At 40.5% G+C, this 20070-nt stretch overlaps 1 protein-coding gene across 1 annotated transcript in view; it reads right to left on the bottom strand.

Annotated features, from left to right (window-relative positions):
- MAPK1 (mitogen-activated protein kinase 1) overlaps positions 1 to 19817 on the bottom strand; it is a 40715-nt gene extending 20898 nt beyond the window's left edge. Inside the window, exons 1-3 of the mRNA XM_075435116.1 lie at positions 19460 to 19817; positions 2069 to 2251; positions 948 to 1137 (exon numbers count right to left, since the gene is read on the bottom strand). Coding sequence (XP_075291231.1) covers positions 948 to 1137; positions 2069 to 2251; positions 19460 to 19602 — 516 coding nt within the window. The 5' untranslated portion in view covers positions 19603 to 19817. The remainder of the gene's footprint in view (positions 1 to 947; positions 1138 to 2068; positions 2252 to 19459) is intronic.
- Positions 19818 to 20070: the final 253 nt, after the last annotated feature.

Genomic DNA, 20070 nt, shown 5'->3' with positions numbered 1-20070 from the left:
AGTTAACTATTATGTCCTTGCACTCTGAGCATGCCACCTGCCTCTCTCACTTGCCCCTTCCCACCTTTTTAATAGGTAAAGACAGTGAACAACTGTTCTCTATTCACCCTCCCTATGCCACTAATAATTTTATCAAATTCTATTGTATTCTTTCTTTTCCTCAGGAAGCATATTCCAGCAGAGGAGACCTAAACAGTTCTTCCTGGTATGGAGAGAAGTACTTTGAATTCCCGGTCTCCTCATTTTAAACTGATATCGTAAGAAGAAGTGTGATAACCATGCTCACACAGAACTGAAGACTCAAAACCAACAGAAAGTTCCAGAATGGCATGTTTTCTGGTTTATTCTCTAGTCCTGTTCTAATTCTTCACACTTGGTTTGCTTTACTGAATGCCACTAAGCATTGAGCCGACATTTTCCAAGAATCATAACAACTCTAAAGTCATTCTTCTGTAGTATTAACTAGTACAGAGCCCATCACTGGAAATGTAAATTAGGAACATTCTCTCTCCAAGTAATTGCTGTGCATTTAAACAGCACTGAATTTCACACGCCATTTTAGTTGCCCACTAATATGAAGTCCTTTTCCAACAATGAACAATTAACAGTTTGAACAGAGAAACCAAGACTTGAAATATACACAGTTCTGAGTTAACCTTCTAGGTAAACACAGCTCTGCTTCAGATAAGTATTTTCACCTAGCTTTCAAAGAGGCTGTTTCAGAGTCAGCCTCCAGATGGAAACCGTGATGCACTCATTAAAACAGCGTAACAGTAAGTTCTTAGTCACTCAAATCTTAATAATTATTTTATCAAAACCAATAATGTTTTGGCAATCTTTCCAGGATAAAAGTCACATTAATCCCCAGGAACAAAACCATATTCATGGTTATAGGTGGAAGTTTATGAAGAGCATGGGAGCAAAATTTGTAAGACATTTCAACTAACCTTGAGATCACAAGTGGTGTTAAGCAGCAAATTCGAAGGTTTGAGGTCACGATGAAGCACATTGGCTGAATGGATATATTTTAACCCTCTCAGAATCTGGTAAAGGAAATAACAAATGTGGTCGTTGCTGAGGTGTTGAGTCTTTAAGAGCTTGTAAAGATCTGTCTCCATAAGATCTTGCACAATGTATCTGCAAGGCATCAGATGTAAGGCAGCAAACCAAACATGATGTCCTGTCAGAAATTAACACACAGTGCCAGCTGAAACTTCTGTAACAATTTTACTTTCTTCTTTGTCTTGTTTCACAACAAATATGAAACTATGTAGTTGCTTCTGGCTTTACAAGTTTTGAATCAAACCAATCCTGTTACATGATGCAGCCCTTTACAGAATTAAGAGGCACCAGCATGTGTTCCTCTCATATTAATCATCAGAAATTAAGCTGGCTGACTCTAAACTAGACCTTGCATCTCAGGTATAGTCTTCCAGCTAAGACTACTTCATATGTTAGATATCCACATGAAGTCATATGTACAAAGCCAAGCTCCCCATGGAAGAATGATCAGTATAACAAAAAGGCCAGATTTGCATATATTAATCAAGCATGTTTATCCGCTCATGTGCAGTTTGAGACTTCTCACATATGCAGGAAGCACTGCAAAACTGGGAGATCTGTTTCGCTTTATTCCCCCCCCCATATATCCATTCTATTCTTTAAGAAAGTTTAGAAAATTATAGCAGAATCTGGACACTTTCTTTTCTCCCCAAAGCAATCAGATGGTTCTAACAACGGCTTTGTTGAGAGCAAACACAGTTTCAGGATTAAGTGACTAAACTAAATCATCTCTACAAAGCTGAATTCTTTGTCTCGGAAGATAGAAATTAACATTTTTTTCCTTTTCCAGAGAAAGAACAAACAAAACCAGTGTTCACCTACATAACAAATCTATCTATCTATAAACCTATCAAACACTATGAATTTTCCTTTCAATTTACAATAATAGAAGCCAACTTTTATTACATTTAGTAAGGAAGAGGATGAAAAAAGAAAAACAATCAAAACAGAGAAGAAGGAAATTATCACTAACTACGCAGAATAACTTAAAACTTTGAAAGGATACACATCTTTCATTTGTTCAATAGTCGGAGCTCTGATAATATCATTTATTCCAATAATGTTCTCATGCCTGAAGCGCAGAAGGATCTTAATCTCTCTCAGAGTTCTCTGGCAGTATGTCTGATGCTCAAAAGGACTGATTTTCTTTATAGCAACTCGAACTTTATTGACGTTATCGTAGGCAGAGCTAGAAGAGAACCAATAACATTAGTTATAAGGAATATTGAACTCATTCATTTCAGAAAGCAAGAATGTGAATTCAATCAAATATAGCGTGGTGCATTTGTTTTACATTTATTTTTATCAAATTAAGAGAAGTGACAGCAGCAGATATTTTTTAGTTTGATGAACAGACAAAATACTGTTGTACTATCACCGGCCTATTTGGGTATCTACAGGTCATTGGCTTTCACAACTGACAGAGAGTCTGCTGATTTTCGGGTACCTAAACAAAGAAAGAAGTATTCACCTTCTTTATCAGCCTGTGGAACAAACAAGTTTGAAACTTTTTCTATATGCTGTAATCAAGAAAACGTTTCAGAGAAGTAGTTCATCTCGAGTTAACCCATTCACTCTGGGGTGCAGAAAAACCTTCAGAAATCATCTCTCAAGCAGCAGAATTCCACCTCCTATGTCTAACTCCTTCAAGTAATCCCAGTTGCCAGAACCTTTCACTCCTCCATCGAGCTACACTGTTGGTACCTCCATGAAGAATAGACACTGAAGAACAAAAGGGATGGAGAATTTGTGAAAACACCTTTCCAGGTACAATTCCAAAGATAACAGAAATTGAGAAGAGAAAGAACGTATCAGACTACACGCACGAAGCAAAAGCAAGCGGCAGTACAACAAGGTAATATGGTCATTGTGACCCCTATTAACAAACACACTGGCTGCTACATTTACAGTTCTATGATTTCAGAAGCTCAGAACAGCATTCCTAGCTATACCAATAAAGCAGTATTTCTGTTCAAAATGCCTACGCATTTATGAACAAATCACAGACTGAGCCTAGTAAAAAGGCTCAGTAAAACACACATAATTTTCTAGAATTTGGACCCAGGTTATTATTTAGTAAAAATGTTACGAATCCTTATAAATTTTAGGTTGTTTTCTATAGTCTTGCTTATATGAATGACAGAGCACCTTTTTATAACTTCTCTTTGTATTAAAAGTATATGGTAATTTAATAAATTATAATTTAAATGTGTGTATATGATCCTTGTTCCTTTCAAATTTATTTTTGCTCACTACTGCATTGTTTGGAAATTAAAAAATAATCAAGCCTACATATAAACACTTCTGTTAGTCTCAACTATATCATCTAAAAATATAAACACACTAGTGAAACAAGCTTTACATTCCACCAATTTTATATAATTGAGTCCCAGAACACTCTCTGAAACCCTCTTAGCTTGCCTTACTCTGCTGAGATGTCCAGGTAAAGCAGAATGAACTATGAAAATCCAGTTAGGAAAGAGACCTAGAAGGAATCTGAACACCTGGCCACATCAAGGTTCTCCTACCACTAAGCAGATTTATGGTACAATACGGTGGTTTTGAGACAGTACTGTTAGCACTGTATGCAGAAGTGTTTAACATTTCTCACTTTCATTATTAAAAATGACATAGAATTTGTGCCACCAGTAAGAACTTCATACAGCTCATGCATATGTAATGACATCCTTTTCGCATTATTTGTCCGCAGAATCACTGTGACCTGTCTGCATCCGTACCTCCAGTCTATTACCACAGACAGACTGCACAACTCATTTGCCTCTAGAAACACGGAACTCAAATGCTCCACAGGGTGCTTTGAAATTCCACATGCTAAGTAAGTATCCATTACAACTGTTGCTATTACGTATGTATAGATAACACATTAGCAGTTCATAAATCCCAAAATAGATAATAACAAAGTGCCATAAGTGGAACTTGGCATAGCCTTCAAGAGCACTTCGTCTTCAGCAATTTTCTTAGTTAATCAGTTAATCACTTGCAGTGTTTACAATATACCAGTAAGGTAAGTCACAAGCAGAAAACAAAACTAGAAAGAATTCTGAAGCATGAACAACCTGTATTTGGGAAAGAAATGAACGAATCCTATGGATCATTTTATTATTATAAACAAACCTCCTACCTCCTTCTTTGTACTGACTTAAGCAGATTTTTTTTCTCCCACAATGCACAACCTTCCTTCCTTCCAAAGTACTGGACAGCAGCAGCTATGCAGAGCAGAAAAAGGCACAATGCCAATATTTACCAACTGATGCTGCTTAAGTAAGAGCTCCTAATCTCTTACACTATCTGATAAACCTCTAAGTTATTGATTCTCAAGAAAAGGTTGGTTATTGATGAAAAATATGCATCTTTCCTTGTACAGGTTCAATAAACTTGAATCCATCAATTAAATATACCAAGATTTGCTCTCATGTAGCAGTTTCACTTACAGTTCTCGAAGCATTTTCTTAGCAAAAGGTTTATGCTGTTATTTAAAAAAAAGGGTGGTCATTTTTGCTTTCAGATGGTTCAACTATAAAACACTTGTTTCCATATGAAAAAAGCTGACTATTTGCAGTAAAGGTCCAATCAATTTCCTCTCCGGTGTATATTCTTCATACAGACATTTTTCTGCTTGTATCAGAAGATCTCACCACACCAATGTAGCTAAGCATGCATTGCTGTCACCACTGCAAAGCCTCAGCTAAGGAGAGCAAAACTGAAATACTACCTAGTCGAAACATTAAAAGGGACACCGGATGTATTTCTGTTGCCACACTTTCTGAAAAATGAGCTTTTCTGTGACTTGATTCAACGTATGAAAGACCACCTCAATTCCTATGAGTAAAAAGCTAATCATACCAGTAGTCAGGTACACTTGCTTATGCATAATATTTTAAATATCATGCATAATACAGACACACAAGGAATCTGTATTATAAAGTTCACATCATTTCACGTTCTCCGAGTCACATCCCTCAAAGCAAATATGGCTTTGAGCAAACTCAGTGATGCTTTAAAAAACAGTGCTTTTTCAATTTGATGGGTGCTATAGAAAGCTATAAAAGCTACATATTAGGCTGAACTCCAGTCGAACTGAAGAGTCATGTGTTCTCTCCTGCACATATGCTATAATCAGACACCTATTTGGCCTATTAAACCATACAGCAATATCTATTTCACTGCTTGGGAAACACAGACTAACAAAATTGGGTCCTTTATCGGTCAGACTGAACCAGTTTCCAAAGCCTTCCCTGTTCCTCTCAGTCTCGGTCCAACCACTACCTGCCATCAACACCAGATGTAGCCACTACTCTCCAGAACTCTGCTGCAGAAACATGCTGCTCCCACACTGTGTCCACCCGTAGTGTTCACAAATGAAACAACTACAAACAGTGCAAATCCCAGCCCTCAATGCGTTAACTCGTTGCAGTGCATGTAACAGCTTACTTACCACTTCGCGCAGGATTCATCTTGCTTAGCTTCAAGCGCTAGCATGAGAGATTGAATTTTATGACTAATAATCGCCCGTGCTCCCCCTACAGTCCAAAAAGGAACAGCTCCACACATACATCCCATCCAGCACCCAGCGCGTCCTAAATTTAGATTATTTGCATTCTGGCAGTGCTGTCCCAGTGTGCACAGTCTAAACTAGTTGTCTAGACTTTCTGCTTCTACTGAATCTCACAAGTGTTTATATTTTCACTGAAGTAGTTAACTGGGACTCCTTCTAAAGGCAAGAACCTTCAATTATCTAGACTTTTTTTCCAGATAAGATGAAAATCTGTAAAGTGGGAATAACAGTTCACATTCCAACAACTTTTAGAGTCACAATTTATAGTTTTTAGTTTCTGATCGTTAATCACATATACCAATCACTGCATATAGAACTTTCCCTGTAAAAGCCTGCGTGTTATTCACATTACAATGAACCTAGTTACTGACATTTTAAATATTCAGAAGGAAGGATTTATTTCTACCTCAGTGATGTGCAGCTTCAAAAGCTGATGCAACCATTCAGCTGTGAGTGGTATTTATCTGTAATGTGATAAATTTAAATATAGATTTTGCAACTGTCCAACTCTAGTATACACAATATTATTCCCATTTCAAGCTATGGTTACTATCCTGTGACAACCTGCAACAGCACCATTATTTAGACACTTTTAAGACACCACGTGAAAATCAATACAAGCCCTAGCATACAGTTTATCATTCCTAATATTAAGTATCTTGTAAATATGTAATGAAGTTTTGACTAAGTAAAACACCTTCCACAGCTGTACAAAACAAACAAATAAGCATTTCTAACCCAAGAAGTTGCGCCACACAACTTCTAAAGCCAGTGTTTTATCCTTCTACTGCTCTGACACCAACTTCCTTTTTAAAAAGCAGTCCAGGGTGGGGCTGCTTCCAACTGCAATGACCAGAAAGCACACTGCCGTATCTGACCAGCCTACCAACAACAGCATACTAATTGCCAGGATGAACCTCTGACTTGTAGCCCCTCTCCCATTAATTCCTTCTCGAGGAAGGAAAGCTTTTCACCAGACAGATCGGCAGAAGTGCCAAAACTCAGCTCCTTCTACCCACAATGGCTGCTGCATGTTCTTCCATCCATTTCTATTCTTCACATGTTTCATTTCGGAGCAGAACTGGAACAAGTGAGAGCATGCTGCAGCTGCCGGGAGGAAAGGAGCCAGCTCCTGGCAATAGTTACATCCCACAGAGGGCTGTTTCTTCATATAACGATTGAAAAACAACTGCCTACTCTGCCGGCACCCCCAGCCTCGGTACACTCCTCTGCCACGCTGCCTGAAGGCTTACCCCATCATGGGATATTCTTCCAACACTTCTAGGATTATTCACCTTATGGCTGTTTTACAGGCTGCTCTCAGCATATGCATACATACACATACAAATACACAATTCTACCGGCAAAAATCCTAATTACAACTCTAAATAAAAGACTGATTTGAAGTTTAAAAGGGATGTTTTTATCAGTAGCTTCGTGTTGCTGTGGAAACAAGATTCCAAGGGCACAGCCAGGGATAAGAATCTTTCTGAAATGCTGAATATTTCTGCTTGCTACCAGGAGAGGAAAGGCAAAAATAATTCCCAGCAAACAAGCTGATCTATGAAGATCTTTAATCTTTTCATTCAGTCTACATTTAGCTCAATTGCAGACATTTCTACAACATGCTGACATTTATCAAGTTACAATGCAAATAGCTCAAACTAATTTTTAAGACCACTGTACGTAAAATAACAGTATTCTGATGTAGTAATAATCAGCAGTACCATAATGGACTGTTGGCTACAATTTGGGGGGATGGGGGAAGGTGGTGTCACAGGTGCAGACTGTTTAGGGTGTTTTTTATTTTATAATCAGATATTAATCCTTTCAGATTCTTCAGAAAAATTAGTTTCTGATTCTAGATGATTAAAATACAGGGAGCAGCTACAGTGTATTATTCTTTTAGCAAAGAGAAAAGACTGGAAAAAGGATAAAAGTAGTCAAAGACAGTTTCAGAGTTGAGGACATCCAGCAATATGTCATTTTTATACTACCGAATATACTTTGTGTCCCCAACTGTAAACACCTATGTTTACTAGAAATATTTGCTACTTTATTCCATTTATTCATAACATTTTTGAAGATAAATAAAAATATATATTATTGATTAGACCTTTTTTATTAGCACTAACTTACAGAGTCAGCACCTGGTTTTAAAACAAGTATGTGCCTATTCATTTTAAGATATATTTGCCTTGTTTTAACAGACCTCAGTTTATGAAAAGACAACCCATGCCTTGCTCAGAGTTTTCATTTTGATTATTAGCTTTCTCTAGAAGAGGTTCTCAGTAATAAAACATGTCCCAGGCTTCTCAGCTGTGAATTCAAGTAATAAACTATAGAAACCAGGGCATCTTAATACACTTTTACTTTTCTTCATTAAAAATTTAGTTTTACAGTCTAATTCCTACCACATAGGAAAGTCAGTAGATACATGAAAATGGAGAGCTACCTAAATACTAGTTTCTTATAAAAAAACCCAGACCAAAACAAAAAACACCTCAGCCTTGAGGCTCTGGTTGCTTTTCAAGCTACAAAAATATTATAACTTTAAGAACACAAGCACCATGTACTTTTTCATCCTACTCTGAGGGACACAAGTCAAACAAGTTGTAACTCAGCACTCATGAATTATCTACTGGTATGCTACAGATGCTCTCCATTGATCATTAAAAGACAGATGTATGTATTATCTTCTCAGTCTTCGGGAAACATGCATAAGCACTAATAGATTACAGTGAAAGGCCAAAAAGCTTGAATTCAAAATTGAGATACTTCAGAGTAAGCTTAGATATAAGAATTACATACTGAATTGCCAAAAGTTTGAGAGTTTAAGAAACGGACCTCTTCTCATCACCATCCAATTGCTGAATTCTCTGACATTTGTCGACTGTGTCGGAAAAGTACCTCAAGTTATAAATTACAGGATGACCTCAGATTTATATCAAGTCTTGTTTTTCTTGAGGAAAGAAAAAGAATACGCACTGCTGTGACATATAGCTGCCTGCAGACACTGACACTCGCTGACGATTTCTCCCCATTTTTTTTGCATCTCTTGCTATAAAAACAGCAGCAGAGGAAGACTCAGCAACAAGAGAACACTAAAATAACTCTATAGTAGATGAGATCCAGTTTGCAGTAGTATTAATCTGGCCCTACCTGAAAATTCCTAATTGCATGCTATTTGAAAATCTTGGGGTTTTTCTGGTGTCATTTTGGGGTTTTTTTAAGTAGTTTTTCATTTGTCAGGATTCTGTTATCAGTGGACAGATTATTGCTTTGAGGCTAAGAAAATATGAATCCCTGTTTCTAGACCTTTTATCATGACCACTCTGCAAAACAACTGTCATACTTTACAAACTCCTCATGACTTTACCCATATCCCTAACCTTTTCTGTCTGCTGCTCATCACCAAGTGATCACTGCTATGGCTTTGTGCTATTTTTGTTATAGAAGATACCCAAACAAACTATTTTTGTTTCTATTTCTTACACAGTTTATTTTTTTTCTTTTCTAAAAAGGAGGAAAATAAATACAATTTCTAATCCAGAGTCCTTTATTTTATCACAAGTCCATAGCGAGATGCCCGAGGAATCAATATAGACTGTTTTATCATGATTTTAGTTAACCTCTGAAACTTACCGGGTCAAAATGTAACTGTATTACCTTCACCTTTACCACCCACTTTTTCAGTCATCTTTCTTATAACGTTCAAAATCTACCTTAACATTAAAGGTTTCTGGGACAATTATGGCAAGTCTTTCTTCCCATGACAAAAGTGAATAATTACTTACAAGTGATTTTACCCTTTGGAAGTTTCTGATCTACTAGAGGTTATTGCCCTTCACAACACAAATTCTCAAGGCACTTTTGTAACCTTCTATAGGAGATTTGTTTTCACATATCTACTCAAATAATTCTAATAGGTTACATAGGCATAATTTTATTTTTCAGAATCTGAGAAGTAAAATCTGATGGAACCTTCCAAAGCATTACAATTTTAAACCATTTACTATGCACATAATAATGACTTAATAGTTTAATTCCTTAGATCACTCCTAGTATTTTGAAAACAAATAGCTAGTCATGCAAAATGGAGTCTGTTAAATAAATTACTTTTGCCAGAAGCTCAGTGGATTCATAATCCCGGGTGTGGCAGACCAGATGATTTGTGTTTTGTTAGCACCTACTAAGCAGAACCATGAAAAGCAGCAATTCTAGAACTACACCTTAACATTAGTATTAGAAAAACACTAGCTTTTTCACCCAAGGTTCTGCACTGTTTGGCTAAAGATGTCACTTAACTTCAACATGTTTTGATCAATCTAAATTGTTTGGAAAAAAAACCCCAAACAGACCATGTCTCTCAGTCTCTTCTAATAAGTGTTCTTCTTTGTACATCTTTAGCTGTGAAGCACTGTGACTTCAGATGATCATATATGTCTACTCTGCTTCATGCCACTTCAGTTGAAGCTGGTCTTCAGAAAATAGACAACTCTTACATCTTAGTACTTTGTCTACTTCTTGCCTTCCCACTTACCCTCCCCATTTTAGAGGTTTACAGGTTCCCCGCTGTCAAGAACTCCTTTGATAGTATCTATGCCAAATTTAAATTTAGACAAACTTCACTGTTATGTTTAAAGGCTCTTCGACTCTGTGAAATGAACACCCCATTCCAAAAGCACCCATTGCTTTTGAGAAGACATTACGATATTATGTATCACTATCTTTCTTCTCTATACATAAACTTAAAGAAAATTCCTGTGGGAATCCGTTTCAGGGTAAAACTGTAAGAGCTCAACAACATCTGAGACAACCTAAGGGCTCAGTGAATTAAAAGGAGTGGTTGTGGTTCACTCTCCTTTTTGTGCCTGACAATCCTGCCCCCTTCTCACTTTTTTGGTCAGAGTGATGGCTTTCTTTTGATACAGTTCAGAGAACTGAGGCAGCTCCAAGTCAAAGCAGCTTATGAACAGGAACAGTAAAGAAGTCTTTACCTGCGTCTTCCTATTCCCCTCCTGTGTCAGCACTAGCGCTCACAAGGGTTTTTTGCATCATCACGTCAACTTACTACCTTTAAGTTTTATTTCATTTTTTATGAAGTAACTTTTCAGCTACATCAGTTTCCCACCACAGCTAACTCCACCAGCACAAGAGCAGAGAAAGGCATGACGGAAGGCAAGCTGCCCCTTTAGAAGCAGCACAGCCCGAGATCAGCACAAGTCAGTCATGGAAACCACAGCCTAAGTGTCTAGGTCCGACTGTCATGACAGCTAACCCTCCACACCAGCCGATGAAGAGCTGACTTCCTCCTCCTGTGCTTATGGCTTCTCAAAAGGCAACACAAAGCCACCAAGGCTGCGATGGCAGGTCAGTCACGTAACCAGCGTTACTCCAGAACCTGGAAAACAACAACCGCTAGCAGCAAAGCAGCCACTATAAATGTGTGCAGGAAACACCTCCCCTACCAGAGAGCTGCAAGTGGTGACTGTATTAACAAATCCCCCAAGGTGCTTTACTCTTTTGTCTAATAAGGTTCTAATTTGACTTATATCCCAAATACTACTCCTAAAATCGGCTTCAGAAGAAGGGGAAAAAAACAAGATGCAGACAATTACTATATTTTTTCCAGGAATTAGCTTATTTAATTCCACACAATATAAATCTTCAAAAGAGATAGTTCACAGTATTTCACTCCAAAAGATACAGACATAAATCACCGAACAAAATCATTCATGCATACTTAGAAGCATAGGTTTTCCTAAACCTGTGGAAACATCAGTGCAAAATGACACAAAAACATCACAAAACACTAGAGCAGCCAACCACCGCGCTCCTGTCCACTCTGCCATAGTTAGTTCAGTATTCCACTTGCAAAATAAAACAAACAAACCCCTAGCACCAAGTGTGCATCTCGCCACTATCAGAAGTGAGTTCCCTTCAGTATCAGCTTATGAGGCATTTTTGTAAGTTTCCTTCCATCTTTTTACAAAGGCATGCCAACAGTAAATCCTCGCCCCTCGATATATTAATGGTTTTGTGTTTTGTTCAGGCAGGGTATCAACATTAAGACATGTTGACTACTGTAACTAAAAGGAAGATATTTCATAATTACAAAACTCTCAGAAAAATGCAATATAAAAGTCAGCCTGAATGTCACTTGGGGTTCTTTCCACCATCCAAATCCCACTAAAATTGGGCAAATTCTGGACTGAAGCAGTTTGGGGAGTATTGATTTGCGGTGCTCAAATGACTTCAAGTTTTACTTGGGACACACCAGCAATACCTGGTGAAGCAAACTGCCTTCCCTCCAAATAAGCGAGAAGTAAGGTACTGCAACAACAGCTGCTAATTTTAAGCAAAACTATGAAATGAAGTAATTGCATATTATAAACCATAAGCCTAACTGCAAGTTGCTGGTATTTAAAACATACCCACAACACAGACAAATCACTTTCTACCAGGTAACAAAAACTCTCACTTACATTCTAATCACCACAGAGTATTTCAGTATTTTATGAAAATTCTCTTGAAATACAAAAGAACAACTTTCAAGAGAAGAGATTTTCCCTTAACAGAATTTAGGTCGTTGTGATTCTAGGTACTGCTAAACAAGATTGATAGTGAAAACACATGCACAACTCTACTAAAAACTGGGCTCTCATGAAGATTCTGCCCAAATCTAACAGAACAGTATTTCTATTAAAGCCTTTCTACAAGCCATATCTATATACACACACACAAATCCGTATTTCATCCACCACAGAGACAACCAGGCCTGCGGAGACACACAGCAACCTTCCAGCAGCCCATCCTTCAGCCAACGCGCAGGAGGCAGGCAGGGCACCAGAAGCCTACCGGGTAGAAGCCGGGGTGCAGTCCCTTCCGCAGGGGACACAAGGCTGGCTCTGTACTAGCTGTCACCCAGCCACCAGAAACCCGGCAGAATGGGGTGGACACAGGAATGCTCTCTGAAACAGAAATCAACCCACTGTGTGCTGATGGAGTGAGAGAAACGTCATCTTGCCATACTATCTACCAATATCTCATCCAATAACCCCATCTGAATTAATGACATTTATTACTACTTGGATCTTACTAATCTCCCTGGTCAAAGCTGATTATGAAGTAATGCATATTTGGCTTTTACTGTACCTTGCAAAAAGATGAGTTTGAGAATAGCTTCTTTATATGCCCAGAAGTTGTAATAAAGCAAAGGAAAATAAGCTCCTTTCTGAAAAGGCAATTCATTCACAAGCAAACAATTGTCTTTAATAACTGACCTAGCAATTAACAGAATCTAGGTTTGACACAGATAAATTACCTGAAATAAATGACACCTTGCTGCATTTCACATACACCATTAATTTACCTTACAACACAGCAAAAGAAAAGTTATATTCTAAAACATGTTTACGGCTTCGTTTGAGTGATTTGGAAATCAAAGTCAAAAACAGCTGAAACCACAGGGTTTGGCTTTTTTTCAGACATTATTTGAAAAGTTCTTAAACCACCTCACTTTAAGTGCAAGTATTTTCTAGATTAGCAGAAAAACATCCAGCTTCACCCATTAGCAGCGCCTGCTTACACTGGTGCAGGCTAACCTTGGGCTGGACTACATTAGTAAGTTCGTAACCAGCAGGTCAAGGGAAGCGATCACAGTTGTGAGGCCGCATCTGGAATACCACGTCCAGTTTTTCTCTCTCCCAGTACTGGAGCAAGTCCAGCAGAAAACCATTAGGAATGCACAGGGGGCTGAAGGACATGATATACAAGAAAAAAACATGAGGAAACTGGGTTTGTGTAGGCTAGGAGGTAGAAAAAAAGGGCGGGGGGGGAAGCATCTAATTGTTCTTTTAAATTACATGAAGGGGGATTACAGAGAAAACTGATACAGACTCTTCTCAGAGGTAAAAAGTACAAAGGACAAGAGGCAACGGTCAGAAGTTGCAGCAAGGGAAACTCTCCTGTTCTTAATGGTGTAAGTTTAACTGGGCAATTGGCATAACACTAGAACCAGAAGCTGCCCAGAGATGTTGTGGAACCTCCTTCCCCGGAGATTTTGGAAATACTGAGTGGACAAGTTGAGCAACTTGATCTAATTTTGACATCAGCCCTGCTTTGAGTAGGAGGTTGGACTACGTGACCTCAGGAAGTCCCTTTCAACCTACATTATGCTGTGAAAGCAAGATGTCATAAAACTTTTCTATGAAATATCAAATTGATCAGCTAATTTCATCTCTAGATCACAGCTGAAAGCTATGACAAAGCATCAACATAAAAAGCATTAAATAAATTACCATGTTGTCGAAGCCAAAGTACTAGTTTTCAACTCAAGTTGAGCTGTACACCTACTCAGTTGGTAAGTATTAACTCTTCTGTGGGCTGTAGATCCCACTCCTAAACAAGGATCTCGCTGAACGAACAGAGCCTGGTGTCCTACAAACACGCATTTCTGGTCTCGACAGTACCAATAAATCCGTCCGTGAAACTGGGGCATCTGTAACATCTCTTTGAGGGAGTCAGACTTCTCATATGTGACCTCCTGATGCAGTTTCTTATTCAGTGGAGCAGCATACAGGATCTCTTCACTCTAGCAGAACAGCTATTTTTAAGAAACTTGCAGAAACTTTCCACCTTTAAGAATTCTACCATGTGTCAATGCAATGGAAGACAGGCAATATGTTCAAGAATCACATGCAGGGGTACAGGAGATGGACTGATGCAACCACATACAGATACAGTGAACATGTAAGCCTTATTTCCTTAACAAAACATGCTTTAAAAAAATAACACATTATCTCTATCTCTTTCCGTGGGCTAGACCATGCTATGTTAAGAAAATGTGTATTTATTTATAAAATGCAAGTGCCCCTGAGCGGCACTCCTCAACTGTTAAGGCAGTATCCCATTTACTTTGGGCAGACAGGAAATGTTGCTACCTCTCGTCTTCCATAAATCTTAAAGACAGCTCCAATACAAACAGAGTGAGTAGCTGCTGTCCTGTCCCTGTTGCCTGCTGCACAGCTCGCCAACCACCGGTCACATCACGGAGGAGAGCGGGAAAAGCAGCTCTAACTGCTCCTTTCGTGTTTCCACATCAGGTTAAGCGCTAGAAGTTTGAGTGACTGTAGGGAAATGCTTACCTCGGCCTTCTCCCCAGAGGGAAGAAGGTGATAAGTAGCCACCAATTACACTCGCTAATCCTCTACTCTGATCCTTGCACTAAGGAGAACATATCCGGGTTGGCCAACCTGTGTCAGCTGCCTGTTCTCCTCATCACACAGACCAGAACACACTAATTGCAAGGTATCGCCACCCATACCCAGCCTGTGCTCCCTAAAAGCACATATCAACAGGGACATGAATCTCTATACTTGCTCTGTCATTAAAGGGTACTCTCACCAGATCAATGCAATAGTTAAGAGAAAAAAAATTACAGGCTGTGTCTGATCCTTGCCACTAAGCAGTCCAGCCCAGAACACCAGTCTGACCCTCGCAGAGGGATGCAAACGCTACCTTTATGTGTAACATTGGACAGTCTCGAAAGAAAATATTATGCAGCCATCAATCCCATCAAGTTCTTTATTTTCATCTTTTAATATAAATATCTATGCCTTGCAGATCTTTCTATTCCTGATTTATTTTTTTGTTTCAAATCTCTTTATGAATATACTTCTCAGATTTTATTTTAAATTATCCATCCTCTAAAAGTAGGGCTCTTCTGTGAGACAGTAGAAAGGAGCAGAACTTTGAAAAAACTACTGCCAAATGTTTTCCATACTCTTCTCAGTATTACTTTAATGTTCATCTATTGACCACCTTAACCTCTAATATCACTCTTCTGTAGCACATCAGTAACACAAAGATGTCTTTGTAACAGCTCAGTCAAATTCAGGCCAAGAAATGCAAGATTTGAGCTTCAAGATTGTTTTCTTCCAACTGCATCCATCTTTATTATTTATAAGCAGTTGTCTGCAGCAGTGACAATACTTCACATTCACATAAGCCTGATGACAAAAAGGGCTTCCAAAACCCAGAATATAACACAGAACATCCCTATCACATTCCAATTCACTATTTCTTTCCAAAATGATTACTTGTTTTATACCGTCAAAACATCATCCTTGCCAAATTACCACTGACCAACAGGATGAAGAACAATTCACACTGGAAATTTAAAGCTCAACACTGTCATGTTTTTACCGCTGTTTCAGAGTGTTTAAAGTATGACCTATTAACAGGTTGCTCTCTCTTTCTTTTTTTTTTTCTCCAAAAGATTAAGAAAAAACAAAACCACACATTTGGGGAGGAGGAGGCAATCTCAAAAACCTTTCACATTTTACTGTGTCTGAAGGTAGTTACGAAACTTTCAGACTCGGTCTGAAAATCAGTCCCAGTTGACTCTGAAGTTGATAATACCCTATCACTGAAAGAAAAGGAAAGTCACGTAAAGAACTTCACACCAAAACCCCTCAAAACAACTCCTAAGCGAAAAAGAAGAAAAAAAAAAGCCCACAAGACATTTGCATATATTTGGATAAATTAATTCAGCGTAACAAACATGACTGTATGACTAAACAATTGCTCAAAGAATGTCCTGCAGTCCTAGTAAGTGCTAAGGATTTTGGCTAAAACTCTGTTTGCACTGTGGTCATCATCCCCTAGTTTCACATGCAGAAACACTGAAAACAAAAAATAGGTTAGAAAGGGACACTGACAGGGATATCCACTTATTAACCACTTCACCCCTAGCAACAAAATTTCCAAGTAAGATGCAAGCCTGTATCAAAGGATGAACATTTTTGGCAGAGTTTAACTGAAGGACCTTAAGATGGGCGCTTGCCTGATAGCATGTCTTTCCTGCTTACGAAGCTGAGAAAGTGCAATCACAACATAGCAGTAAATCTACGGCTCCATTAAGTTTATTTTTACTCAAAACCCAATTATGTTAAAAATGACTGCACTAGGGAAAATAGTCAAATGCCTTTAAGGGTTTTCAAATCTAGATGAGAGAACATTCGCGTACAGTCTGCTCCGTCAACATCTTCCTCTGTTTCCTGTGCTGTTATTTTATGTTTGGATCAATATTTCTCAAACATTATTCTCTCTGCTGCGAAATCAAAATGGAAGACTGACCGTAACAGCACTATCCTAAGAATACTCCATTTGCCCTTTTATTAGTATAATTAAAAGAATTTTATTGTTTTCAACTCCCTAATCCAATAATCCAGAGACATAAGGGTTAGGAAAAGCAAGGGAAAGAGTGAAGGATTTTAAGAGTTAAGTCACTCGTTTTCCATATAACAAGCCTTATGGCACAATGCACTTGTAAATAGCTAGCATCTCCCGAGTGGCACACATTAGTGTGGGTCTAAAACAAAACCATAAGAGCCTGCTTTGCTTTCCTTCATTAAAGTGTACAAATTTAAATGGATTTTGCAGTTGCAGGAAACATCTCCATCTGCACTCACAGCTTGCCCTCTACCCCGCCCCCCAAGGCAGAAGCTTCTGCAGATCCTCACTGCATTAGCAATCAACACAAGATAATAAACATATAGTATCAAACTGCATACCCGCTACGTCTGCAGATCGATACATCATCTTATTTAATCATAGTAGCTTGTATGTTAGGCACAATACATTACAGTTGCTATGGCATTTAACTACAAGTGCATCCAGCACTTCCCTTATCAAGTATACAATATAAACTGAGACTTTGTTCCCTGTCATTTCACACCCATTGCAGGAAAGTAATAAAGAGCACAACATACCGAATCTAGTATTTCACATTAATAATTTCAGACTGGAAAACACAAGAGCCAAGTGCATATTTCATCTGAACCCGAGATTTAGATTTCTTGTTAGTGATTTTGTATCGCATTCATAACAGATACAATGTATTAGAACAAGTTCTTAAATAAAATATGACCTTATATAGATTTGGAGCGAAAACAGCTTCAGTACAAAACTTAGTAACACATCACTTGGAGGGGCAGAAAGTGGCCCCGTTTCTCCTGTATCTGCTCACTGGCACAGTGATGACAAAAAAGGGCATCAACTGCCATCATCCTGCTTCTTGTAACCTCTGATCTGTGGCGAAATACTTTAGCTTTAACACAGCGTCCGTTAAACACGCTTTTAACACCCCCTTGATATTAACTGGGCTATACACAGCATACATCTTGGAAGTACTGTTCCCAAGTACCCTCCTAAATCAGACTGCAAGCATAAACCAGTGCAGCTAGTACCGAGATTATCTGCAGCGGTTTACTTGCCCTAAGCTCAGATGATAAAGTACACCATAACAAAATACAGCCTGTACCATACGCTATATTAACAAGTTTTGGACTGGAGATATTGCTATGATTTCTAACACTAAAACAATAACAAGGATATTTTTGTACCGTAAACAGGATTTGATTTACATTTTGAAGGTTCTTCCCACAGCAAAAAAATGAAGGCCGCAACTCAAAACTTTCCAAGAGAGGCTCCTCTCCCAGCTAAGCTCAGGCCTAGCTGAAAGCTTCCACCTTGAAATACAAGATGACTTCATCTTAATAGGCCAGCACAATTCAACAGCTACATGCAAAAACCCAGAGCTATAAAAATCTGTAACACACAGCTGAAGGCTGCGAAGAGCCTTCGCTGAGAAATGCGTTAGTTTACAAAAGATTAAGCATCAGAGAGAGTAATGCTGATAAAGCTTTCAAGAAGTCATAGCCTGTAAACCTCATTTAGTACTGCTGGTCAAAAAACGTGCTGACGAAACAGAAGCAGTGTTGGAAGAAAGTTGACAAAACAATAACAAAAAAAGTTTTTCATCTGCATGCCTTCAATTATTTCAGCAATAAGTTTTTTCTCTTAGCCTGTTTTACTAATAGAAGCCAGAATATGAAATCCTAAGTAAGGTCACTAAGCATGTCAGATTTATAACCCAGCCACTAGACAGACCATCACACAGCATCATCCCAACTCACCTAGATGGCTAAAAAAAACCATCTCACACTCTTAATCTTGTCAGTTCACGTTTTCAGTATTTCCTAGCTCATTCACCTCGCTCTTTAAGACTGATATCAACCAAAGCAAACACAGATGATCACTTTTCCGTGAAACTTAGCACAAGCCTTCACCATACAAAATAACCGAGAGCTAGAAGGGCTGCGGAGAACTTTCACCTGTGCACACAATAATTCAGACGCTAATCTGGCAGGCTATGCAGCACAGACAGCACGTCCTAAGAAAAGCCAGGTAAGGGCAGCAACTCGTACGCACAGCTTCACTTTTTTTATCAGCTGTGACCTCGGGGACAGGCAGCCAGGTGAGCCTCCGCACGGGCACAAAGCAGCGCGGGCTGCTGGCAGGGTTTTACGGCCTTTTCCCCTTGTCGAAAGCCTGCAATCGCACTACAGAGACGGAAAAAATAAAGAGAGCAACCAACTCTAGAGGCAGGGACAAAAAATATTCCAGAAAATAAACGCGCGACGGAAAGGAAACGAGACGTTCAGCTGCACCCATCGATGGAGGAATTGGGGGGGGGGGGGGGGGGGGGCGGCAGCGAGGGAGGGGAAGGGTGATGCCGGAGGGACAACCTCGGGAGCACGGAGGGGAAAGCAGAGCCGAGGAGAGAGCGGCAGGGACGCCCGAGCCCCGGCTCTCCCGAGGGCAAGGCACGGGCGTCTCCCCCCTGCAAGGGCGGGCCGGAGCCCGGGGCCGGGCCGCGGGGAGGCTGCGGCCGGGCAGGGCGGCGGGGAGGGAAGGAGGGAGTTGTTCAGGACAAGGGCGCTGCCGCAGCCGGGCTCGGCAGCCGGCACTCACCACACCATGCCGTAGGCCCCCTCGCCGATGTAGGAGAGGTTGGTGTAGCGGGGGCCCACGTCGAACACTTGGCCCCGCACCATCTCCGGGCCCCCGGCGTTGGCAGAGCCGCCCGCAGCCCCGGCCCCCGACACCGCCGCCATGTTGTCCGTGCCGGGAACCGCGGTGACTGCGAGCGGGGGGGGGGTGGGGGGTGGAGGCGGGGAGAGGAGGAAGGAGGGGGATGAGGAGAAGGATGCGGGAGGGAGGGAAGGAGGCGCCGCCCGCTCCGCCGCGCTCCGAGCACCGGCCGCTGCCGCCGGCTGCCAGGCCCCGTCAGCGCCGTCACCGCCGCGGCCGCTCTGAAGAGACGCTGCCGGCCGCGCGCGCGCGCGCACCGACCCGGGCCGGGGGGGGAGGGGAGGAGGGGGGGAGCTCGCGCGGAGGGAGCGACGGCGGGGCGGGGCCGGGGGCGGGGAAAGGGGCGGGGGCCGGGGACTGCGGTAACCGCAGCCGCTAGGGAGGGGGCGCGCCGGGCGGGTCACGTGGTGGGCGTGCCGGCTCTGCGGGCGTGCGGCCGCCCGGCGCCATTAGAGGCGTCAGGTGACGGCGGGAGGGAGCAGGAAATGGAG

Source organism: Opisthocomus hoazin, chromosome 13, assembly GCF_030867145.1.
Source record: "Opisthocomus hoazin isolate bOpiHoa1 chromosome 13, bOpiHoa1.hap1, whole genome shotgun sequence".
Taxonomy (NCBI): domain Eukaryota; kingdom Metazoa; phylum Chordata; class Aves; order Opisthocomiformes; family Opisthocomidae; genus Opisthocomus; species Opisthocomus hoazin.
This window is presented reverse-complemented; position numbering and strand designations above follow the sequence as displayed.